The sequence below is a fragment of the Eumetopias jubatus genome, unplaced genomic scaffold, assembly GCF_037043125.1.
Source record: "Eumetopias jubatus isolate StellerSeaLion01/CBP00866 unplaced genomic scaffold, mEumJub1_p1.0 scaffold_3, whole genome shotgun sequence".
Classification (NCBI taxonomy): Eukaryota; Metazoa; Chordata; class Mammalia; order Carnivora; family Otariidae; genus Eumetopias; species Eumetopias jubatus.
In genome coordinates this window covers 63,137,754-63,163,284 of record NW_028274809.1, presented here as the reverse complement: position 1 = coordinate 63,163,284, position 25,531 = coordinate 63,137,754, and the positions used below count along the sequence as shown (strand labels likewise).

The 25,531-nt window shown below is 42.3% G+C and overlaps 1 protein-coding gene and 1 pseudogene across 1 annotated transcript in view; both read left to right on the top strand.

Annotated features, from left to right (window-relative positions):
* NOSTRIN (nitric oxide synthase trafficking) overlaps positions 1-25,531 on the top strand; it is a 55,850-nt gene that overhangs the window by 16,193 nt on the left and 14,126 nt on the right. The window contains exons 3-8 of the mRNA XM_028123444.2: positions 6,842-6,925; positions 9,583-9,645; positions 9,890-9,971; positions 12,526-12,588; positions 15,453-15,551; positions 20,529-20,654. Coding sequence (XP_027979245.2) covers positions 6,842-6,925; positions 9,583-9,645; positions 9,890-9,971; positions 12,526-12,588; positions 15,453-15,551; positions 20,529-20,654 — 517 coding nt within the window. The remainder of the gene's footprint in view (positions 1-6,841; positions 6,926-9,582; positions 9,646-9,889; positions 9,972-12,525; positions 12,589-15,452; positions 15,552-20,528; positions 20,655-25,531) is intronic.
* Positions 5,333-6,082, top strand: LOC148164699 (large ribosomal subunit protein uL4 pseudogene; annotated as a pseudogene).

Genomic DNA, 25,531 nt, shown 5'->3' with positions numbered 1-25,531 from the left:
CGACTGAGCCACCCAGGCGCCCCAAGCCCAGTAGCTTTTAAAGCTGGTAACACAGAGGTCTGTGGGAGTACTCAGGGGCCACTTTAGGGAGTGAGGAGAAGTTAGATGGGCAGGGCTTAGCTCCCTTGTCCCTCCCATTCCCATTATATCAGAATATAACATTTCTATGACATGGTGAGATTCTGTATAAAATTTTGTTTTCCAGCTAAAAAGTTTTGAATAGTGCCCTTCTTGTCTGTTTTACCTGACTTCCCCCACAACAACACTTCCGCCTGACTCCACTGACCTCACTGGTTCAAGAATGACCAGGGAGGGAGAATCTGAAGTTCTAGAGCGACCACAGCTGTGCATTCCCTGGGCCGGAAGTGGGCGGTAACTTGAGTGGCAGTCTCATTCTGGACACCCAAGGAGGGGTCCTCCAGGTCTGGCCCTCCCATTTCAGCTTCTCATACTGTTCTTAGCAGCCAGAATTAAGGCAATCAATACTGATGAAGGGGTTAGCGTTGTGGGCTAGCCAAAGAGCCTAGCCACTTGAATAACAGAGCTTCCATGTAAAAATGTCCTTTAAAGAACTAACTTTTAAAGATAGCTCATTTGTAAGATGGGCTTACGACCATCTTTCAAAAGGCAAACTGCTAAGGCTTGGGTGGACAATGTCAGCACACCAGCCCCCAAGGTGGAAGCTGCTGGTGTTGGAAAGTAGGCAACAAGGGGTGGGGGTGATTCATGAACAAAGATTTCAGATTACTACAATTCCTTCTTAATTCACAATGAAGGGATGACTCTGTCACCTGCTGTTTCCAAGCTTGAGAAAGCTTTAGTTCAGTTTTAATTAGTCCCTCATAGACATAGGGGCCAGCCACAATCTTTTTCTTTCTTTTTTTTTAATCACTTTCTATCATCTTAATTTTAGTAGAGCAGGGTATGCTAAAATTGATGACTTGGTCACTTCTATCCTTACAGTTTAATTTGTGCTCTATCTAACATATTGAATCTGATGCCACATATTTTTCCTCTCTCCTTTCTTTCAAAAGTGTCATTTATTTTAAAATCTAAGACAAATGTTGGTCTTTTACTTATTGGTTGGTCTTCAGTCTTACTAATGAAAATTTATTGACCTGCCTCCACATGTTGAGAGGAAATTAGAATATTAATGGATTAAAAGTCAGTGCATGCCATTTCCCTGGTTCAGGATCTTTGAGGCTTACTGGAAAATTCTGAGTTTGAGTTACCCATCGAGGTATGTATACATACATCATCAATTTTATACGTGCCAAGACAATAGCTTGGAGAAAAAAATCTCAACTCCCATTACATACAGTAGCTATAGGGCTAGAACGTTAAGCACGTGTTTTTACAAGCTCATTTCTGATCATTTTAATGAGGGAATGAAAATACTCTGTCTCAAACTCACTCTGCCTCTCTTAACTCCCTTTGCATGCTGGAAACCATGATAAAAGCAGCTTTCTTCAAAGGACTGAGAAGAAACCAATGGATGCAGGGGCGCACGTTGCCATCTTTGCCTTGGGAAAAGTTCATTTCTGTTTAGCAGGAATTCTGAAAGGAGATACACACACACACATGCACACACACACACACACACACACACACACACAATTAGACCATAAGCGCAGATGAGCCACATGGCAGTGTTTGTTTCAATTTACAAATGTTCTGACTTATAAAGGTAAAAGCTCTCTCTCTCTGCTTGCCAGCTGGAACATGGCTTCTTAGAGCAATTTTCTCTGGGGGGGAATTTACCCATTAACCTCTGTTAAGATAAAGGCCATTGGCTGCCAGAGGCAGGGAACTCTCCCTTAGTAGGCAGACTCACCGAAAAGAGAGCTCAGAGTGTTCCACTCCTCATGTACCCGCATCCATCCTCCTGACCCTATTGCATTTCATTTCCTTCTAACTGGCAGTGTATGCTGCCGAGAAGCCTGAAATGTCATTAGGGTTTAAAATGAAAGAGCAGATGTTTGCAGCCTGCTTTGCTTGGTCAGTTTGAATGCCACGTCTAAAACGTGGTAGGGTCACCATCCCGCTGCAGGTGGAGAGGTGCGGACACAGTGTAGTGCTGTTCTGAGAGGCCCAGAGAGCTACACTGGGGACAGCCGATATCACAGCTCCCTCCCTCCCGCTGTCCAGAGCCTTACCACCTCCTCCGCATCTGGGAACATGCCTTAGGACTGCACTGCTGCTTTCACAAGAGGCTGGGCAAGCTCATTTGTCAGCACCGAGGCTGCTGGGAATCTGCTCTCTAGCTGCTAAGCCCCAGGGAGCGGTGGTGATTCAGAACACTGCCCGAAAAGGCCAAGTGAGAGGTGGTGTCAGTTTTCAAAAGTACTTCCCTTTGCCTTCCCCCGCAACTCTCCATCTCCAGCCTCTTCCCCACCCTCAGAGGTAGGAAACTGGAATAACCAAGCAGGCACTTTCTCCAGCCAGACTGCCTGGTTTGTGTCCCAGCTCTGTCAACTTCTTCCTCAGGCAAGTTAATGGACTAGACTCTGTGCATTGGTGTTCCCCTCCGTGAAATGGGTAGAGTACGTGTGCCTACCTGATGGGAATTATCACAGAGTAAATGAGGGAAATACACCTAAAACACTCAGAACGGTGCCTGGCATGCTGTAAGTGCCCAGGAAATGTTGGATGTCGCTCTTTTGTGTGTAGACAGAACACAGGTCAAGTGTCAGCCGCATGTCACGAAGGATGGCAACACATTTGTCAAGAGAGCACTGTTTGGAATTTTTTTAAAAGATTTTATTTATTTATTTGACAGAGAGAGAGAGACACAGCGAGAGAGGGAACACGTGCAGGGGGAATGGGTGAGGAAGAAGCAGGCTCCCCACTGAGCAGGGAGCCCGATGCGGGGCTCGATCCCAGGACCCTGAGATCATGACCTGAGCCAAAGGCAGACACTGAACCGACTGAGCCACCCAGGTGCCCCTGTTTGGAATTTTTAAGCTCTATCCCAACCTGTAAAACTACCAGTCTGCCCAGATTTATAAGATACTTGGGTGTAAAGAGAAACACTGCTGCGTGGTAATTGAATCTCTGTCGGCTGGTTTCCTACGGCTGCGGAGTAAAGGTGGCCCCGCTCAGCACAGAAGCGCAATCACTTCAAAGCCAGCAGGACCCTCTTCCTTTCTTGACACCAAAGCCCAGCTTTTCCCCCAGGTGAATCTGATTAAGTTAACAATTTAAAGGAAAGCAGCACTTCCTTCTGGCAATTGTCCTCTTTATTTCTGCTTGGCCTCTGGGACTCCTTGTACAGCCTGCAAGAACATTCTGAAAGTGAAACAGTTCTGAGGGAAAGCCTCTGAGGGAAAGCCTGTCCCCAACAGCTTTGCCTGTCCTTTTAGAAGCCATTCTGAATTGTTCTGGAGCTGATGGATGAGCAAACTGTGGATTCTTTCCCCCACATCTCCCATCTCTGTATATTTGGGGTGTTCTGAATGTTTAGAGATACTTTGGGGTACATAATAATCAGATTAGAAAAATTGCTATTTATTAAGAACTTGTTTGGTGCCCAGCACTGAGCTGAGCAGTACGCACGCTTCATCACATTTCATGCTCTCTGTGCTGCTTCCAAGTAAGAATGGAATGCTGGAAGAGAAAGTCCTCAAAACCCTCTGGTTAGTGACGGACTAGAACAGGGTTTTTGTCTAGCTACTATAAGGGCTAGAAAGCAGTGTACTCTGACATGAAGGCGAAGTAATGCATCAGGGCAGGAATGCATCTAAATAGTTTACGGTCTTCAAGAACCAAGAACAAATGTAGCAGAGACCAGTTAAAAATTCTAACAAAGATCTGATGGGAAGTCCATTTATTGATTTATTCATTCAAGACGTACATGCTGAGTACCTCTTATGTGCCTGGCACTGTTCTAGGTCTAGAGATATAGCAGCAAACAAAACAAATTCTGGCCCTTGTGGATCTTACATTCTAGGTGTGTTCCTAGAATTGTTCCTAGAAATACACGGGAAACTACGTGGTGTAAGATTGTGGTACATTCCAGGACATAAATACGGCTGTAGGGGGATAGTGACAGGGTAGCTTCTGAGGTAGTGCTGTTTGCACAAGAGCACAAGACCTGTTGGGGTTTACATGAAGGAGATGCCATGTGGTTATGTAGCAAAAAACTACCCAGCCACAGCAAGTGCAAAGGCCCTGAGGCAGGATGGCATTTGGCCACTAAGCAGGAGCACGGGGATGACTGGTAGGAGGGGATATCAGAGAGGGAGCCAGGTGTCAGATTTTGTAGGTCAATCCAGCAATCGATCTCGTTGTCCAGCCCCTCCTAGGCTTGGGTCATTTGCACATTTTAATCATCATAAAACCTCTTGAGGTAGGTCTGATTACTCCCTTTAGCAGAGCCTAACGCCATTCCAGAGATAGAGGTCTGGGCTTCTAGAGCATCTAGGTTCATCAAGGTGATGGTGCATTCTCTCTCTCCATCAGCTGGGACATATTCCTAGAGTGCAGAAATATATTTTTAAATGCAATGAGATATTTATCAGCTTCAATTTTTAAAGATATTTGCCATTGCCATTCCTTATTCTTGGGCAAGTTCTGATTCCAAATGTTGTTTTCTGCAACTAGGCCTTAACGTGCATTCTACAATGGCCTTCTTTCCTTCAAAAAGTGGCAAAAATAACAGAGCACCACTGTACTAAAAGGGAAAGCTGAATAGAAATTTAGCAATCTGTCAATAGTCCATGATCTCTGGATCCCATTTTATAAAACAGAGCTATCTTTCTCTGTTCGGCCCATAACACTGAGTCTAATTTCACTGCGCTGAAAAAATGCAGGTATTAAGTTAGCTATTAGGGAGTTCTGGGATTGTGTTTCCAAATGAAGTGAAGTCATAAATAATTCTAAAGATATGTCATAATAAAAATAGAATTCAAAGGCTAAAATCTATGCAACAACAACAACAAAATAAACAAACCTATTTTGGTCCAAATTAAGAAGGAAAACAATACAGAGTGAACTTAATTTCCTACATTTGTATTATCTTCAGTGAAAGTGAGAAGATGAATAAGAGTATGTCTTCATTTTATCTATAGATGGGCCTATAAGTAGGACACGGTAAAATCAGTTTAAGATGACAGTGATTCAATCTATTCAAAAGAACCAAGGAGTTTGCTTTTGGAGGCATGCCCAGATTTCTTACTGAGTCTTGTCCTGCATACAAAGTAACAGAAATTCATTTTCTAAATCTGGTTTTGTCCACTTCGGCACTTTTCCATTAGGAAACTACTTCTTGCTTGTCGTGTAGGAGCCACTGGGTTGAGAGGAGCGCATCGCCTCCCGCTCTGCCCTCCCTGCCATGATATGTGCTTGTCCACTGGCATCAGTGTATTCTGAAAAGGGGGAGTCATCTGGCAAAAATGTCACTTTGCCTACTGTTGTCAAAGCTCCCATTCAACCAGATACCATGAACTTTGTTCACACCAACTTGCGCCAAAATGACAGACAGCCCTACCCTGTTAGTGAATTAGTAGGTCATCAAACAAGGGCTGAGTCTTGGGGGTACCGTCAGAGCTGTGGCTTGGGTGCCCAGAGTTTGAGGCAGTGGGACTCATCATTGCAGCCACAGTGCTTTTGGAAATATGTGTCACAGGATCTTCATGTTTGCACCATCCAAAGCCTGGTGCCCTGGGCACCGTAAAGTGAACAAACCCAGAAGCAATATGCCATCTGCTCCGCGTGGGTGCCTCGGCCTTACCAGAGCTGCTCAAGGCTAATGGTCGCTGTATTGAGGAAGTTCCTAAACTCCCTCTGGTGGCTGAAAATAAAGACAAAGCCTACAAGAAGACCAAGGAGGCTGTTTTGCTTCTTCAGAAACTTAAGTCCTGGAATGATATCAAAAAAGTCTACGTATCTCAACAAATGAGAGCTGGAAATGGCAAAATGAGAAACCATCATCATATCCAACATCATCTATAATGAGGACAGCGGTGTCACCGAGGCCTTCAGAAACATCCCTGGAACAAAACAAAACAAAAAAAGCTTCTTGGCTAACTTCATCATAATTTATCACTTTATTGCCAGCTATTATAATCTAGAGCTAATCTGATGGTGCTAATGTCCCAGAGTAAGCAGGAAAGTCTTCCATTCCTTACTCCATGAATTGGTTTGCTAGGTCTGCCATAACAAGTTTCCACAGACTGGGTGTCTTAAATAACAGCGATGTATTGTCTCATAGTTCTGGAGGCTAGATGTCTGAGATCAGGTGTCAGCCAGGTCAATTCCATCTGAGGGCTGTGAGGACAAATCTGGTCCACGCTGCTCTCTCAATTCTGGTGGTTTGCTGACGGTCTTTGGGACTCCTTGGCTTGTAGATGCATCACCCCAATCTCTTGTCTTCGTCTCCACATGGCATTCTCCCTGTGTGTGTGTGTGTGTGTGTGTGTGTGTGTTTGTCTCTATGTCCAAATTTCCTCTCTTTATAAGGACACGGCCATATTGGACCTGGGCCCACCCTGATGACCTCATCTTAGCTTGATCATCTGCAAAGTCCCTATTTCCAAATAAGGCCACATTCACAGGCTCTGGGGGTTAGGGTTTTAACATCTTTGCGGGGTAGGAAGGGCAAACAATTCAAACACTGGTATACAAGAAGGTTAAAGTAAAACTCTCCCTCTGTAGGATCTTCTTGGAGGTCCTTAAGGATTTCACCTAAGGACAAAAGGATCCTTAGAGTAAACAAATCATATCTTCCTTGTGTATACATTGCATTGTCAGGATGAGCCGTCCTTCACATGTGTGTGTATGTGTGTGTGTGTTTGATGTCTGGCCAGAACATCCTATATACCAACTATCCCTTTGCTAACAGGGCAAACTTGGAGATTAACTATGCCAAAGGACTTCAGAAACTGGCAATCAAGTTAAGCAAAGCTTTGCAGAGCACAAAAAAAAAGTAAGTATATGAAACAGGTAAGGCAAAATAATTCTTAAGAGTTATAAAAAGTGACATATGTTCAATTCTAGCTTCCTCTTATAAATGTGGCAGGTACGCAGTGTTAAGCCTGGCTTGGGGGCTTACTGTGTTCCAGGCATGGTGTTAAGTGCTTTTACAGATACTCTCCTTTAATCCTCTCAACAACCCTTTGCAAGTCTTATTATTGTCCCTATTACAGACCAGGTCTTGAGGCTTGGAGAGTTTTAAGAAACTTGCCCCAATGACACAGATAATAAGTGGCAGAACTGGGCTAATCCAGTGTCCTTATGACTCCTAAACCCATATTCATAATAAGCCTCAGTGATGATAGGTTACTTTGGAAGCAGTGCCATTAAGTTGGAAGGTCTTGGAGTCAAGAAGTACGAATCCTGCCTTATCTCAACTCCATGACTTCCGACAAGTAACCTGGCCTCTCTGTGCCTTGATTTCCTCCATATGTTAGATGGAGTAGTGATATGTGTTGCATGGTGCATATGTGTGCGGGTCTGGGAGAGGGAGGTGTATATTATACGAGATCTTGTACATGGAGATTAGCACCTTGGGTCCTGAAAAAATGGTGGTTCACATTTTCCTTAATACATTTTGGAATGAAGTCGATTTTTTCTTTTGGGGAAGAGAAGAAAGATACTAGATATTCTAAAAGAGAGTCTAAAAATGGTCGATTAATGATAATTGGTTACAACGCTTGCAGATGTCACCCCTAGCTGGCAGTGCCATGGCAAAGACCTCTTTTGATGGTGAAAGAGAGAGGGAAAGAAAGAAGCCTTCTGGAGCTCACATTCTTACTCTTTCCTAGGGATCCTCTGTAACAGCAAATAATGGCTTTGAAATTGTTTGACTTTGAGCTTTATTTTTAGGAGTGTATTTTATTAGACTGAGAAGCAGCCAGTATGGCTGAATGGTTGAGTATAGACTTCATTGACACTGCCCGGATTTAAATTCTACCTCTACCCCTTATCAGGTGGGTGAATGAGGGCAATTTATTTTACCTCTCAGTGTGTATTTAAAATGGAAATAGAACCTATCTCATATAATTGTTGTAAGGATTAAATGAGATAATACAAGAAGTGTGTTTAATACCTGGCATGGAGTTCATTATGACTTTGATTCTAATTACCTCCTAAAGAATGAGAGGTGTGGGTCTTATTGTGTTGCAATCCTAGCATCCAGCGTGGATGCTCCCAAAGAGTTGACATGTCCGGAATGTTTGGTTAACCAGGATTAGTCCAACAATATTTAATAATAAACATTAATTGGACTTTTATCTATACCCAAAACCTGTGTTGTGTAGGTAACCTGAATTATTTCTATTTTAAAAGACCAATTACGTGAGGGTCAGAGAAACCAAGCGATCTTTCCAAGGTCACACAAGAAACAGAGACACAGACCCCTCTGAGGCCAAAGTTCTAGGCTTCCTGCTCTGCTGTTCAGCAACTCTGAGAAGCAAATGTCAGATTCTCTTCCCCAAAGGGTGCCTGGGTTCCTTTTTTAAAAATCAACTCTATTGAAGTTTAATTTACATGCAACAAGAAGCACCCTTCTTAAGTGTATGGTTTGGTCAATTCTGATAGATGTATACACTATATAGACATCACCAAAATCAAAACATAGACATTTTCATCACATCAAAAGATTCTTCATGCCTGTTTGCAATCCTTACCCCACCTAAACGACCACCGATTTACTTCCTATCGATACAGATTCACTTTGTGCTTTTTGCAATTTCCTATAACTGAGTAGTCTCTGGCCTCTGGTTTTGTGCCTGGCTTCGGACACGCAGAAAATCTGGCATCCTCTGGTCTACCTCTCCAATTCTCTGACTGCAGGATGCAACCTAAGTCACTTGGAGGGAAAACCTCTGCACCATCCTGATTTCAGTAGGGACACAGATCTGTCCCCGCCCCTCCATCAAAGTCTACACAGGCTTCGGTCCCTGAGGTTTACTGATGCAATTGAGCTTATCCTTCTGGCTTCTGAAGGCCAGTGTTTGGGCTGCTGTGAGCTATGCCCTTCTGTGGGAGAAAATAGCGTCACACTTCCTACCCTCACCCCCACCCTGGCCCGCGCCGTTAGAGAGAGGGAGGTGCTCTCCTTTTGTTAAATGGAGACACTGCTTACAAGAAAACAAAGTATCTGAGCTGTGGTCCTAAAAGCCAGCAGGGAACAGTAGCTGGACCCCAACCCCAAGAGCAGCACGTGGGACGTCCTAGGGCTCTTGGGTCCTCCACCACTTAACTTTTCTGAGCCTAGCTCAGTGTACTCACTGGTGAAATGAGGAGCCTGAGAAGATGGTCATTAGGCTCCTCTCCCCCTACCTAGCACACGATCTTCTGCCTGTTCTAAATGCCTGCTCACCCTTGGCTACTTTATTTCCCTGATTTTCTACAGATATGAAATGGAAAATGAAAAGAAAAATGATGGCAAAAAGGCTGTATATGTAATGACTACAGTGCAAATCAATAAATTGGCAGAATTGAATCCTGTGGACACATTGAGATAAGATTAGGGAAATGAGGGCAATTGCTGTATGTAGTGAATCAGACATGATGCTGCATTGCTCAGACTTCACTGGGAAAATGACACCCACTCTTGTGCCCTCCTGTTTTTGCCTCCAGCTGTCTCGTTAGTGCCTGGGCCTGGGTCTCAGAGGGCATGAAATCTGCAGCGGACCTGCATCAGTGAGTGTCCCCCTCCCACTTCCCCCACCTCCCTACCCCACCCCCACCCCCAGGGCTTACCCCAACCCCAGGGGGAGGCATAAATATTTAATTATTTAAAGTGGGCGTGCTACAGATACTCTGCTTCAAACTTGCCCTGAATAGACAGGCTGGAACACTCCGTTTTATTTACCCAGAGAATAATTTGGAAAGTAGATATAAATCCTAATACTATGCTTGTGTGTTTTTTATGTTCTCTTTCCAGAAAACTTGGCAAAGCGATTGAGTTGGAAGCAATAAAACCAACTCATCAAGTCCTGAGTGTACATGAAAAGAAGAGAAAATCAGTGAGTCAAATCTATCTTAAAGCAAGATTTCTGTCTTTGACCCAAGGAATGAAAGGTGATCAAAAGTGATGCTAGCTTTCAGGGATTTGTCATAAAAAGAAACGTGAGCTCAAGATTTATGTACAAAGATATTTGTTAAAGCATTGTTTATAATAGTGAAAAACTAGAAACCTCTTCATTATTCAAAAATAAATCATGCTAAATCCAAACAATGGAATATTATGCAACCATTAAAATCTTATTACAGAAGAATTTATTGACATGGAAATTTTTTCACTATATAGTGTTAAATAAAAATGACCTCAATTTTGTAAAGTAAATATATGTATATATGAATAGAAAAAAATCTGAAGGAACCTCATGAGAATGTTAATAAGAATTATTTCTAGGGGTGCCTGGGTGGTTCAGTCGTTAAGCCTCTGCCTTTGGCTCAGGTCATGATCCCAGGGTCCTGGGATCAAGCCCCACATCGGGCTCCCTGCTCAGCAGGAGTCTGCTGCTTCCTCCCCCACTCCCCCTGCTTGTGTTCCCTCTCTCCTCTCTCACTGTGTGTCTCTCTATCAAATAAATAAATAAAATCTTTAAAAAAAAAGAATTATTTCTAGACAGTGGAATTTGAGGTTATTTTTATCTCATCTTTTGGTACTTTTTGTATTTCCATTGTTTTTCAATGAATAGATATTCCTTCTGTAAACAGAAGAATTATAAACACAATTTTTAAAAAGACATGTTTTTGGTGCTTAACAGTTTGGGATTAGGTAAAGGCAATACTAAGGTGTAGTCCTCAAGTAGTCTTAAAATTGGGGACAGGGAAAAACAAAACTAAACAATTCTTTCAGGGGCACCTGGTCCTCTTGTCTAGCATATTGGCTGGTCTTCCTGTGTCCCTTTTCTTCCAGAACAATTTCATCTGTGCTTCTTTTTCTTTGTGTGTCATACAGTCGTTAAGAACTTTAAAATCTATTTTCAGGCGACATAAAGAGGTGTTTAATAAACACTGCTCAACTCTGATAGGGGTGAGGTCATGGTCACAGTTGGTTCAAGGCCAGGTGCAGGTTAGAAGTTCAGAAGCAGTCATGGGTGGCCCTTGTGGAGGGAAGGGGCAGTGGCTAGGGGTGGTTTCAAGCGACCACAGCCAGATAAAGGAGGTCCTAAAGGTAGTAAGTTAGGAAGATGAGGGATCTATAAACACTGGGATGGAAGAGAAATGATACAAAAACATTTTTATTCAAATTCATTAAACTGAGTCAGGAAATGGAATTGATGTTTGTGTGGGCATATGTGTATTTTTACCAGAATGGATGTTCTACTGAGGGCTGGGGTAATGGGGGAAATTTATACAGTAATTACTACCAAGCAATATCACCTTCCACCTGTGCAAACCAACTTAATCAAAACTGAAAACCAGTCGATATTTCATTAGTTACAAAATATTCTGCATACCCCATAATAATACGATAATCACTAGCATTTCCTGAGTATTTACCATAAATTAGGCACAGCGCCATGATCATTATCATAGGGCTTTGGATAATTAACAGCATGATCCCTCAAACTGCTGGTCCAGTTTCCAAACCTTTATTTCGGCGTTGCCCCTCCGCGCTGCACCCCCACCATCCCGGCCCACTCTCTTACAGAAGATAAAAGAGGAGGACTTTTTTAGGGCGCCTGGCTGGCTCAGTCAGTAGAGCATGTGACTCTTGATCTCACGGTCATGAGTTCAAGCCCCACATTGGGTGTGGAGCCTACTTAAAAAAAAAAAAAGATGAAAATTATTTTTAGAGTGAACTTGCTCCACATTTCACACAGAGTCAAAAGTGACATAGTGCACAAAACTATTTTCATTGTATTTGTTACAGTAAATCGTATATTCCAAATTCAATCAGCTGGACAAAATAAAAGGGCAGCGTTCCTAGATCTCAACGTGGCTGAGTGATAGCTGATCTGTCTATGGTCGAGGAAAAAAAGCTTTGCCCTCACTTAAGTCTGATCTCCTTGGGGGGTTGTCTAGATGCATTTTTATCATTATTTTACTGTACCTTTGGCTGTTTAAAAGTAAGAGAAAAGTTCATTATGATAAAGAATTCAATCTCTTTGAAATTGTAACAGTCTTCATTCACTTCAGGGGCAATGAGACAGTAAAATTAGCACTGCCAGGACTATTAGGCATTGTCATGGTGCTAAAGATTAGGCAACATGGAATGATGCTGAAGACGTGCTGGGACCAAAAGGGACACCAAACTATGCAAGACCCCCTCCACGCAGGTCGCACACACTGATGTTCTTTTTACAAGTTCTTGTATAGTTACACAGTTTACACAAAAATAGTTATTTTACCAAATGCCTTCAAGCTAACGTCTGTCAAGAGGTTTTGACATGGGGAAAAGATAGTTTAGTTTGGCTACTTTTCTCAGGATTTATATGTCCCCTGTAGGATTTTGAAATTCCTATGGATTGTGATAGTGATTGTACCAGAATTCATAAGCCAGCACCATGACTCAACAGAAAGACAGAAGAAGAAAAAAAAATCGTGTCTCTTTTTTTCTGTTCGTAGCTTGATAACGAAGTTGAAAAGGCAGCAAATCTTGTCATTGGCAACTGGAATCAACAAATCAAGGCAAGTATACATATGAATGTCATTTATGCAAACTCAGTTTTTCGGTCTGAGCCTTTTTGCTTTTGCACGAATGTGATCCTGTGTTTTAGTGTTAGTATATCTAAGTGCTAACTGAAGAGAAAAATGTTTCCTCCCCTGAATTATTGTATAGATTTATCTTTCAACTAAACCGATGGAAGAGCAGGGCTCAGAATATGGTTATTATTTATAGCTAACAGCCGTAGCATTTATTGTGTGGCAAATGCTATGTATTTATATATTCAGTCATTGCAACAACCCCCCCCCCCCAAAAAAAAGCAAACCGATATGGTATGTCCCATTTGACAGATGGGTGGGGAAAACTGAGACACAGAGAGGTAAATAATTTACCTAAAGCCGGTTGTGTTGAACCAAGAACTGTTATAAGTCATTGCTCTTACCCATTCCACTGCACTGACTGCCTCCCTGTATAATCTGTAGCTTAGGGCAAGTGACAAATACTCTCCGAGTTTTGGATTTTTCATTTGTGGAAGGGCGTTCGCGATCTCTGTCTCACTAGTGAGCGGAGTGCCGTGAGGGGTGAGGAGCCATGTGTAAAGGGGAAGACGTGTACTGATGCCACAAATATGTGTGGTCCTCTTCTCGTACTCCCCTTGGTACAAGGACGCTGTTCCTATTTGCGAGTAATTTAAAACGTAGTTGGCCAGCTAACATATGTGCAGGAAACAGTAAATGAATTCCAAGGAGAGGAATTATGATCTGGTGTGAGAATTTAGAGCATATCATTATGGGTTCTTACGCAGAGAGAGAATAACAGATGGAACCCATATATATGTAGAGAAGATAATTCTAGAACAATCCAGTTTAAGGGGAATTCAAGTTGAGAGAACCAGAAACCAGTGGAGAGGGAATCTGTGAAGAAAACCCGGTGATCCCCTTTGAGAGAACTTGTGCTCCAAAAGTTGAACTTCCTTTTCCTCTCCAGAGTATCAGTACCCAAAGAGAACTTTCCGCAGGAGACAGCTGCTAGTGGCGAATAACCTCAAAAACAGGCAGCCCCAACTCAGTCCTCACTGTTGCCTTTGAAGCTCCTGCTGAAATCAAGGGCTGCGGAAGACCAAAGGCATTAATAAAGAAATGTTTGAGATAAATGAATTTCTATACCTGCAATAGTAGTACTGGTAAAAGAATGTTCATGAGCATCACTTTTATCATAAATGTTTAAAAGTCTCATAATCAGTGTCCAGTCATTTGTTTTAGTTTGTTCTTGATTTTATGAGCTTTCTTAAACAGAATTTTTTTTTTAAGTTGGTTCCACATCCAGTGTGGAGCCCAACGTGGGGCTTGAACTCACAGCTCTGAGATCAAGACCTGAGCTGAGATCAAGAATCAGATGCTTAAACAACCGAGCCACCCAGGCACCCCAAACAGAATTTGTTTTTTAAAATCCATTCTCTAAATATTCAGCCTTCCCAGGAAATTCAATATAACGGACCAAAAGAGAGAAACCGTGCTAGGCATGTATAATTGCTTTCAAGAACAAAAAAAGCATCTTTTATTCTTTCCCAGTTTCCACCAAGTAATTTTTCTAAATAAAATGATTTTATTTTTTTTATGAAGAGTGACACAGAAATTAGAGAACATAAAATTCTTGAGCTCTAATGATTTTCTCCCCAGTTGCAATTGAAGTTTTCAGCATGTCAGTTGGGAGACAGAAATGGAAGCCTTTTAAAGACCCAAAGTTCTTCCCTCATGCTCTCATTTCCCCGTGGGCTTGTGACTGACTAGAGGCAGAGAAAGAGGGTCAGTGAGCTTCCTGTTCCTTGAATTCCCTTTTGCAGAGGCTACATGGGTTGAGAGACATTCGGAAGGCTTTGCCTCTGATTCCTAAAGAGAGAGGGAACTGAACTTTTCCCTTCATTACCCGGTTTTGCAGTCCTTATGACATTGAGGTGCAAAACTAAACAGTCTTTCAATCAATCCAGTTCCTGAACAGGCTGGATCCAACTCAAACCAAGTTCTGTTTTCTCATTTTCTCTCTGGAACATCATCTTCTGCCAAGTTGAAACCGTGTAGAATAGGAAATGATCACCTGGGTCATAACCCACTTTGAGGTTTGAGGCATCAATAGAGTAGGAGGACTTTGAACGCACTTCTTCCTACCCAACCCCCCACCCCCTCACTGCCAGTGCAGGTCATTTCACAAGATGCCAGGCAAATGCCCACCTCTGAAGCCTTTGCATCAGGTGCAAAATTGCCCCTTTGCTGTAAGTTTTTTTTTAAAGATTTTATTTATTTATTTGAGAGAGAGAATGAGAGAGAGAAAGCACCTGAGAGGGGGAAGGATCAGAGGGAGAAGCAGACTCCCTGCTGAGCAGGGAGCCCGATGCAGGACTCGATCCAGGGACTCCAGGATCATGACCTGAGCCGAAGGCAGTCGCTTAACCAACTGAGCCACCCAGGCGCCCTGCTGTAAGTGTTAAGAGAGCATCTTAAAATGACCTCAGTTGTGACCCAGGTTGATTTAAAAGAATGATGCAGGTGGTCTTCCATGTCTGCTGTGATGATTTTGTGGTAAAACCATTCCCGTCATGATGCTAGCCAGAATGATGTTTTGAAGGCTTGCGGGCCTTTGTGATTCGGAAAAATGTATAACCCTCTTGAGTGTACTCGATATAATGAAAAAACATACAGTGGTTTCAGGGCAAAATGTTAGCCACTGTGATATTCCAGGCAGATTTTGTGGTGAGGGCAGAGATGAAGAACTAAAATTGCACAATCATTTAAGCTAGCACATGAACATAACTTGTTCCAGAACAGAAGAGTTTTTCTCTTGATATCTGATTCTCATCCATTTTTGCTTTTTTGTATGTTTTTGACTCTAGGCCAAGAAGAAATTAATGATTAGTACCAAGAAGCATGAGGCACTTTCCCATCTTGTAGGAAGTTCCAGGCAAACTGTGACTAAGAAGGAGAAGCAGAAGGTAACCTGTCATGGCCGGCTACATGCATGTGGCTTGGAGAAGGATGGATTTCCTACTCTGAGCTATGAACACAAGAGAACTGGCTGACTCCCTGCTGTGTGTGGGGTCTCTGCAGAGCTGTCATGTGGCAGAGCATGAGAGGGATTCTAAATCATTCCTGGTCCACATATATTTTTAAAAGGTACTATTGACAGATGACAAATTAGACCAAGGGTGTCCAAATTTTTCCATGGGGACCCTATTACATATCTCTCAGCACATGTAAGTAAAAAATATATGTACATATATGATGAATTATATCATGTACTTTACCAATATTGTATACCATATGTAGCACTTTATATATTATACTAATATGCTATGAACATTATAAAACATAAAAAAGTGTTTGAGGGATGAGATAGAGATGAAATAATATTTTAAATGATTAGCTAACCATGATGCCTTCATGTGATCACTGAGTGACGTTTCCAGGCAAAATTTACCCTTGAGCAAGGTTCAGCCTTAATCGTAGTAAATGTAAATTCATATTTCTAATAGTCCTCTTGATAATTTTAAACTTTCTGGTTAACTTCTTTTCAGATTTCACCAGATCATCCCAGTTTTTGCCTTTTCCTCATAACCAGGAGCAGGAGAAGGCATCAGTTCTGACATTTCCTTGTGGCTTTCTTGTGCTTACATTGGCAGTACTAATGTCAATCTACATCTCAGCAGAAATCTTTTTGAGACAAACAAAATTTGTTAATTTTGTGTGTGTAATCTAATTCGAGCTAGAAGAAATACCTGTAAATCCCGTGTCCCAGACACATGCAAATGGCCACATGTCCCAGGACACTGAAAGTGAAGACATTTGTGAGGGCTCATGTCAGCTTCTTAGGTTCTAAAATCCCCACTCTCCCTCCAGGGCACATAATTGTCCATGGGTGGGCACCAGTGTCGACTCATTTGTTAAATAAGAGTAAGCTTGCTAACCGTGTCTAGGCAAAAAGGAATACAAATAATGTTGGAGATATGATAGATTATCTCACACATCTCGTGTGGTATGTGCTCCAAATTGGAAACCTCTGAAATAGTATCTTCCCTGAAAGATGAAGTCCCCCTAAGGAAATGCAGGCCACACCCCCACAACCCAAAACATTCTTAAAAGAAAAAGAAAATCATCATTGCAAGTAAAGCTGTCATTTCATCTGAAGAAACTATGAGTTGAATAACTTAAATTCATTGTTAGCAAGATTTGACAACATTCTTATTTCTCCACCTGTCAATTTTCCCAGTTTGAAATGATCATAACAAGTATTGAATGATGAAGCAGCAAAACCACAGTGTGCTACAATGCTGAGCACTGGGGCCTTGGCACAGGCTTTGGGAGCCCTCATTAGAAGCTATTCTTTATTGATGTCAAGCAATAACAAAGAGAAAAGCACCGGGCGGCTAAATGGTGGATTTCCTCTTCCTTCCGTCATTAGCAGCTTCCCTGCGAGGTCGAAGCCCATGGTCTTCTTCTGCCCTCCTCCGACTGATTCTGTAACCACAGAATATTGGCTGTCATTATATCAAGATCCCTATAATCTTCATTGCTTTACCTGGTAGCTTTCTTCTTCTTCTTTTTTTTTTTTTTTTTTTTTTTTAGTCCTAAGGCTAACCACCTAAGGCAGCATTCCTTTTTTGCATCTCACACAGAAGTGCCCAACATCTCCAACCTGAACAGAGCAAGCTCTGGCCTGCTCAGCAGTTCTGTTTTCCCGCTCAGCTGTCCTTGTTCTCGGCAGAAGCTGATCTAATCTCCATTCTTCTCACACCTCCATCCTCACCACCCACTCTCAGCAGACTGACTATCCTGCCTCCTTCCTCACAGTAAATAGAAGTCGGCTCAGCCACCTGTCTCCCAAAGTCATATGTGCAAAGAATGGGACAGGCTGATTCTTCACTGTGTGCTTGGAGTCCCAGCCCATCCTGCCTCTCAGAGATCCTTTTCTTGATTATTTCCCTTTCACCTGTATCTTGCACATACCCCTCTCTAATAGTTGCTTCTCATCAGTCAACATGTCCCTCCCCACCCCATCTTGTGAGAGTAGGAAGAGTCAGGGAGACACCTTTCCATGGCCCTATTTCTGTTCCTCTCCAGATTTCATCATCTCTCTTTTTTTTACAGTAAGATTTATTGAAAGGGTTGTCTGTGCTCTGTCTCCATTTCCTCACCTCCTGTTCCCTCCTCGATCCACACCAATCAAGCCTTCCCCACCGTTCTACGAAGAGTGTTCTTGCTTTGAAAACATATCATCCTTCTTGCTAAAGCCAATGTGTACTTTCCAGTTCTTATCTTACTTAACTTCTTGGAAGCATTAAGCATTGTTGACGTCCTCCTTCTAGAAAATTCTCTTCTTTTAACTTCAGCAACACCTTACTCTTTTGGTTTTTCTTTCTGGCGTTTTTTTCTTTAACTCTTTTATGGACTTCGCCTTTTTGCCTATCCTTTATATATTGCTTTTCCTGATGATTTTTCTCTTGGGACTCATTCTGTTTTATGCAGCATTGTATTTCCAGTGTCCAACGCATTATTCTCAAAATCAGTTACTCACTATATAACCAGTACTCAATAAATATACTCTCAAGGCTTCCACTATCATATCTAAGCTGATAATACCCCAGTTTATGTCTCCAGCCCAACCAGTCTCTGAACTGCCTCCTAGCACCTCAAACTCAACATCTAAGATTGGAACCATCACTTCCCTCTACCAAAAATATTCTTTTATTCCTGTGTTTTCTAGATCTTTGAATATTACCATGTAACATATGCTCGTGGTTCTACCTCCTAAACAAAATACTTCCTGACTTTTGCTACTTGTGCCTCCCCCCTCACCACTCCCAGCTCTATCACAGACCGCCATCGCCATTGCTTGCAGCTCTCTGGCAAACTGGTCTCCTGGCTTTCAGTGTTGTCTTCTTCTATCTCTTCCTCATCTACAAGCCCACTTGACTTTTCTGAAACTCGAATATGAGCATATCATTCTCCTTTTAAAGGCCGTCAGAGCCTTCCTGGTGACCTCAAATAAAGTCTGAACTCCTTTATGTGGCCCTAAAGACCCTCCCTGAGTTGACCCTTGCCTAACTTTTCAGTATTATTGCTCTTCTCTCTCAAACTGTGTGCTCCAACGTCTCCAAAAATTTTGTCGGTATCATGTCATACTATTTCACCTCACTAATTATTACTCCCATTTTAGCTTTATTCACACAGGGTCATTTCTGTGAGTACCCATTGTATGCCCAGGCTTAGCTTACATGTCATTTTAATTCCAAGATTGGTTTAGGTGCCCCTCTTGGTGCCCCGGTGATACCTAATATTTGTATCATTCTGGGATCTATCACACAGGACAGTGATGGCCCTATGGGTCTCTGACTAGAGGGAGAGACTATCTAGTTTACTTTTCTAGTCCCAGAGCCTAGTACATGGCACATTGTGGCACTCAATAGATGTTTGATGAATAAATGAATGATATGTTTATTCCAAGAGAAAGAAAAGAAGAAGCATTCAATATTTGACAAAGTTTATAAAGTTTTCTGAGAATTTCCTTAAATAAGAATATAAAAGTCAACTGTTCTTCTTTTATATCTATTTGGGGTTATTTGTTGTAAATTTGCTGAACAGAAACTTCTAGTCAATCTAGCTCTGTAGTGTAGGCTGATGTGAGCAGTCATCTCAAAAGTGACTGCATTCTCATTGCTGGGCGTGTGAGCATCTCAATAACAATCTAAGGATGATGATTTAGCAAAGTATAGCCATGGCACACTTTCAGCTTTTTCACTATATTGTTATCAGATTGAAATTCACGAGCTCATGTTTCCGCAGATAAATGCGTTTCATTACACTTGATATACAAAACCAAATGTGTCCTGTGTAAGTCATACATCAGAGCCGAGGGACAATTGAATGGCTAGCATATCAATTGGAATAATAAAGTGAGTGGTGTTAATATTCACCATTTTGGATGGATGTTCTTCATTACTAAAACATTAGTCAAAATGTCCTTAAGCATAAAGAAGGTCATTTTTAAAAGCCTTTGTCTCTGTCCTTGAAACTCCTAAACTGCTCATATCAGAGGGATCTTTGGTCTTCCTTGAACTGTGCTTTGAGGACCATTTGCATCAGAATCACCCGGAAAGGTAGTGAAATTCAGATTTCCCAATCCCATTATAGAACTACTGGATCCGTATTGCTACCTGTGGGACCCTGAAAATCTGCAATTTTATAAGCACCCAGGTCCTTCCTAAACATATCCAAGTTTGAGAACAATTCGTGTAATACAACTTCCTTTGTTCTCAAAGATGTGAAATTACTTGTCTGAGCATTTTGAGAATCAATTTCAGCTACCCTGGTACAGAGAGTTTTGTTATCACTCTGATTTTCCAGAAGGCTTCACAATCAGAATGGCCACTTTTGGTGGCTGGCAAGAGGGGGCTCCTTGTGAAGGAACAGATCACTGGGGAGCAGGATGAGTGGGAAGCACCTGGCTAGCAGTCCACAACTCATAGTCAACATTGGCCTGTGCCTCGAGCTTTTCACCAGTGAACCAGTTCTAAACTTACATACTTGCACAATCTCCACCTGTCCTTGCCAAGAAATGCTGGGACATGGAGCATTGGTAGATTACAGTCAGGAGCTGGAGCTTCCTAATCTGCTCACCTGTCATTTGGACTCCTCCTTAATTGGATGGATGAACATGGGCACATCACGTCACACTTAAGGACCTCAATTTCCTCATGTGAATGATTGAAGGAATCACACCGATAGACCCTTAGGTTTCCTTTCAGCTCTGGTATGCCTTTTCTCTGAGAAAGATCTTTGGTTTTAGCTACTGTGGCTGACTTTCGCTGGGAGATGGGAGCTGTATGGTTGGGTTGTATGTATCCTTTACCTGGGATCACCAAGGACTTTGATAAATGTGTTAAGGAATATATGACACTGATGTTTTCCTTTAGCTCCTCAGTAAACTGAAAAAATCGACGGAGAAGTTGGCAAAAGAAGATGAAAATTACTACCAAAAAAACCTGGCTGGCTGTGCTACCAGACTCAAGTGGGAAAACACACTGGAAAATTGCTACCAGGTGAGTCCTGAGCTCGCATTTTTCTCTTCTTCCGTGGAGCTCGGTGAGGCCTTAAAAAGGAAGGTCAGATCTATAATTACATGACCTGATGAGCTCTGTCCTTGGCAATGACCCTCACTCCTGTGATTTTAGACAAACCACATGACTTCCAATCGTTTCCATTTCTCCATGGATCCAATAACCATATTTACTGAGGAGTGTGGCCAGATTCTAATTCTCAACGGCCACAATAGCACGCAGCTAACTTCAAAGAGTGCTGTCGAAGTGAAGTGTAATTAAGGCTTGAGTATTTGGCACTCAGAAAGAAGTTTGAGGCCTGAGAGTTGATTTGTACAGTAATCGTTTACAGAGTTCCTTAGTCTGTGGGGTTTTGTGTTGGGCCTTGGAGCAATGATTAAAGAGTACCACCTCAACCTGGGAGGAGTAAGCTCAGCAGCCAAGAAGACATATAAGGAAAGAATTGTGGCAAATCATCCGATAAAACTTAAAAAGTATGAACAAGCAGATCACAAAAGGGAAAATCAAAATCACCAATAAACATCTGAAGAGACGCTCAATCACTTTGCAAAGATTAAAAAGTGATGATATCACGTGTTGCTAAACAAGAATTGCTGGGAAACAAGAATTCTTGTACCTCTCTAGTGAGAATGATGAGAATGACTCGACCGTCGTATCTAGTAAAACTGAAATGTGCATATATTTACAACCTGGCAGCTCCCCTCTTCGGCACGTATCTGGTATACACCTGTATACCAAGGGTGATGTATAACAATGTTTATTGCAGAATTGTTTATAACTGCAGGATAAGAAAAAATTGTACACAATCCTCATACCTATCAATAGAGGAATTACTCTTAAAATGGACTCTAATTTAGAAAGTAGATGGATACCTAGCAATAAATATTAATTAAAACTATATTTAAACACAAATTAGGGGCACCTGGGTGGCTCAGTCTCTGCTCAGCAGGGAGCCTGCTTCTCCCTCTGCCTCTGCCCCTCCACTCCTGCTTTCTCTCTGGCTCTCTCTCTCTCTCTCTCTCTCTCGCTCTCAAATAAATAAATAAAATCTTAAACACACACACACACACACACACAAATTAACCTCAAAATCATGATGTCGAAGAAAAGAAACCTATTTATATACTTTATGTAAATTAAAGCATTTAAAAACTCACACCCCAAACTACAGTGCATTTTTATGTGCGTGTTTGTAAACTCATACATACAGACTGAATCTATGTTGTAGGAGGGAAAAGGTGGGAATTCAACAGAGCTGCACAGCCACATGGCTTGTGGACAGACTGGCAGAGGACAAAACAAACCGGGGCCCAAAAGTTACTCCAACTACTATCTATCTGAATAGTGTAGCTCTCTATTTTTTAAGTCAACATAAATCTGACCAACTTAAATAATGTTCAACTCTGGGTGCTAAGAACATGAATGTTTTGGTTTCTTTTTTCCCTACATTGTAAGTTTATTTTTTTTAAAGATTTTATTTATTTATTTGAGAGAGCGAGAATGAGAGAGAGAAGAGCACATGAGCGGGGGGAGGGTCAGAGGGAGAAGCAGACTCCCTGCTGAGCAGGGAGCCCGATGCAGGACTCTATCCCGGGACTCCAGGATCACGACCTGAGCCGAAGGCAGTCGCTTAACCAACTGAGCCACCCAGGCGCCCTCCCACATTGTAAGTTTAAAAAAAGATGCTTAAAGGAAGGTACAATTGCAAAAAGAGGCAATCAAGATGCAATTTGATAAGCACAGTAATGTGTGAATGATACAGGTGCTGCTTAGGGACAGGCACGGTGCTGAGTACACTCGCTGCGTTATATTTTGTGTTCATCACAACATCATGAAGAGGTCATCATTTTATTCCCAATTTATAGTGAGAGAGTGGAGACGTGCGGGTACTTGCCCAAGACGGCAACGGGACTCAACCTAGCAGCCTCGTGCCACAGACTTGACCTCAGCCCTCTGCTTCTGTGCTAACAGGAGCTGGACAAGCAGAAATCGAAGGGCCGCAGTTCATATCTTGCTGTTCCCTTCTCAAGGCAGGATAGAGGCAGAGGTGGGGAAGGGCGGGGAAATTAAAGGAGCGATGAAAACTAGGTCAAAGAGAGGAAGAAATGAGGATAAACCTTTTTTAAATTTATGCCATCAAACCTAGGGTCTTAGTACCCTCCTTGCTTCTGCTGAACAGGTGTTAGATGAAGAGGATGAGAAAGGGCCAAGGATTTAATTTCCAGCTTGGTGCATCTGAAACCTGGCTCTCCAACCTGGCCTTTGGTCTTGCCTCACCCCATGGGACTCCTCAGTGGAGCTGTGGCTTTTCCACAGAGGCTGGCTTCCTTGGAAGCCCTGTTCGATTATGAGAGAGAAATTGCTGTTCCCATTCCATCTTCCAGACGCCCTTCAAAGGCCATGAGAAAAATACTTAACCTCCGTGTCTGCATCCTTCTCACTTCTCTACATCACAGCAATGGAGGATAAGTATGGTTCTACCTCGCATGGCTGCCACTACGTCCGGGGTAGCCAACATCCCGCTGCCTTCAAAATGCCTTAGATATATTGCTATTACCAACTCCTTTCTCAGAGGCTCTTACTAGGTCTCTCTTTCCTTTTTCTCAGTTTTCTTTTTTCCTGCTAGGGTCCTCCTATACCTCTCCTCCGGACCCACTCGCCTCTCAGCAGCTCCAACTTTTATATTAAAACATCATGGAAATTATCTTTTTTTGCTTATAAAGTCTCCCTGATGGTGACAAGATACACATTTATCTCTATCTGAAATGATGTCTTTGCAGACAAATAAAAGCACAGACTCTAAACTATAGAGAACAAACTGGTGGTTTCCTGAAGGGAGGTGAGTGGGGGGGGCACGGGTGAGATACATAAAGGGGATTAAGAGGACACTGGTCGTGATGCACGCTGAGTGATATGTAGAATCACCGACTCATAATATTGTACACTCGATACTAGTATAACACTGTATGTTAATTATCCTTGAAGTTTCTGAAAAAAAAATCTCTTTCAACTCAGCTTTAAAAATGTTTAAAACCCTAAGTTTTATTTTTTAAAGATTTTATTTATTTATTTGAGAGAGAGAGAGAATGAGAGAGAGAACACGAGAGGTCAGAGGGAGAAGCAGACTCCCCGCCGAGCAGGGAGCCTGATGTGGGGCTCGATCCCGGGACTCCAGGATCATGACCTGAGCCGAAGGCAGTCGCCCAACCAACTGAGCCACCCAGGTGTCCCAAAACCCTAAGTTTTTTTATTAGAATCCAAGTCACATGGGGAATCTACTCAAAATCCGAATCTCCATGAGGAAAAGAAAAATTTCCTTTCGCCCTTCTTGCGTCCTGGTTTATTGTTACCACCATGCCAGAGGCCACCAACACTGTGCCACCTCTCCCTTTCAGTTGTCACACATCCTCTTACCTCAGCTCCCTTAGAGCCACCTTCTGCCTCCTGAGGGCATGCCCGGCCCCGCGCACCCACTTAAGACTGCTTCTGCCAAGTCATCCTTGCCTGGCCCTAACCAAGAACCATTCCTTTACTTTGTATTCCCTTGGCTTGTATACACTGGGCCTGCACCCCCAAGTCGCTGACTCACATCTTACACTGTGTGTTCTAGATCGTCTATTATATACAAACTCAGAAGGAGAATGTTATATTCATGAAGACACATAACAGAAGTGGGCTGAACTGAATTAAAGGGGAATTTTGTTGTAAGTGTGCAAGGTGGAAATGTGAGGAGGATTGTTCAGTTTCCCTTTTCCCTCCATTCTCCCAGGACCATTCTCCTGTAGAAATGGGGTATAAGAATTCACTTAAGCGTCCTATAATGTACCCTCTCACTCCTTCTCCCTCTCCAATTTGGGTTTATAAATTCCTTCAGAGAACATTCACTGAACTGCATTCAAGGCAGTTTGCTAGATACTAAGAAATGTCAAGTTTCAAGTGAGGTTATGAAGTAATAAAGCCAATTCCACAAACCACAGGTTAATTAGTCTTACTATTCATAATCCTACCATGCTCAAGTCACTTTTCCTACCTTCCAAGGACAAACAATTCAGTTGGCATAAATAATCTATAATATATTTTGAAAAACAATAGCCATGCTACTAAGAATTACCAAGAGCCAAATGTTTGGTTCCAACAGTAAGTACTCAAGGAATTATTTTAGAGAGGCATTTGCAATAAATGTCAAGGGCGTTAAAAATGTTCACCTTCTCCGCAGTGTTCTTCATCTGAACCACAGAACACAGAAAATAATCTGAGTGATTATTTTCACAGTACCCCCAAGGGTGGTAGAGACTGTGCCTCTTTAGATGCAGGCGGAGAGAGGGTGACTCATAGGGCCTACAACGGCTGCCTCAGGACAGAAGGGCTTGGCTCTCTCCCGGAGCCCGTGGTGAAAAACATAATTTTCCTTCTATAAATCCATCTTGCGAAATAGCTGAAAAACAAACCAATTTATGTTCAAAATACATTAGGAGCAAAAGGAAGGAGACAATTCAAATGGCTAACCTTAAGGGGATGAGTAAATGAATCAAATGCACTGTATGCAATCCCACACAGTGGACCGTGTTAAATGGTGTTTCTGGAGACGAACATGAGAAACCGCTCTTGTATAATGTTAAGTGAAAAAACAGGATACAAATTTCAATAATTTGCTAGGTAACTAGAAAAATAAAATCATATATACACGCATACCCAGGACTGAAATACATCAGAATGCTAATGGGTTAGCTCTGGGTGGAAGGATCATAAATAATTTTGAAGTTAGATTTTTTTTTTTGTGGCCCTTTATAGTCCCAGGACAATGTCTCCAAGCGGCTAGCATGCTTGTTAAAATTCTGATTCCTGAGCACCTCCCCAAA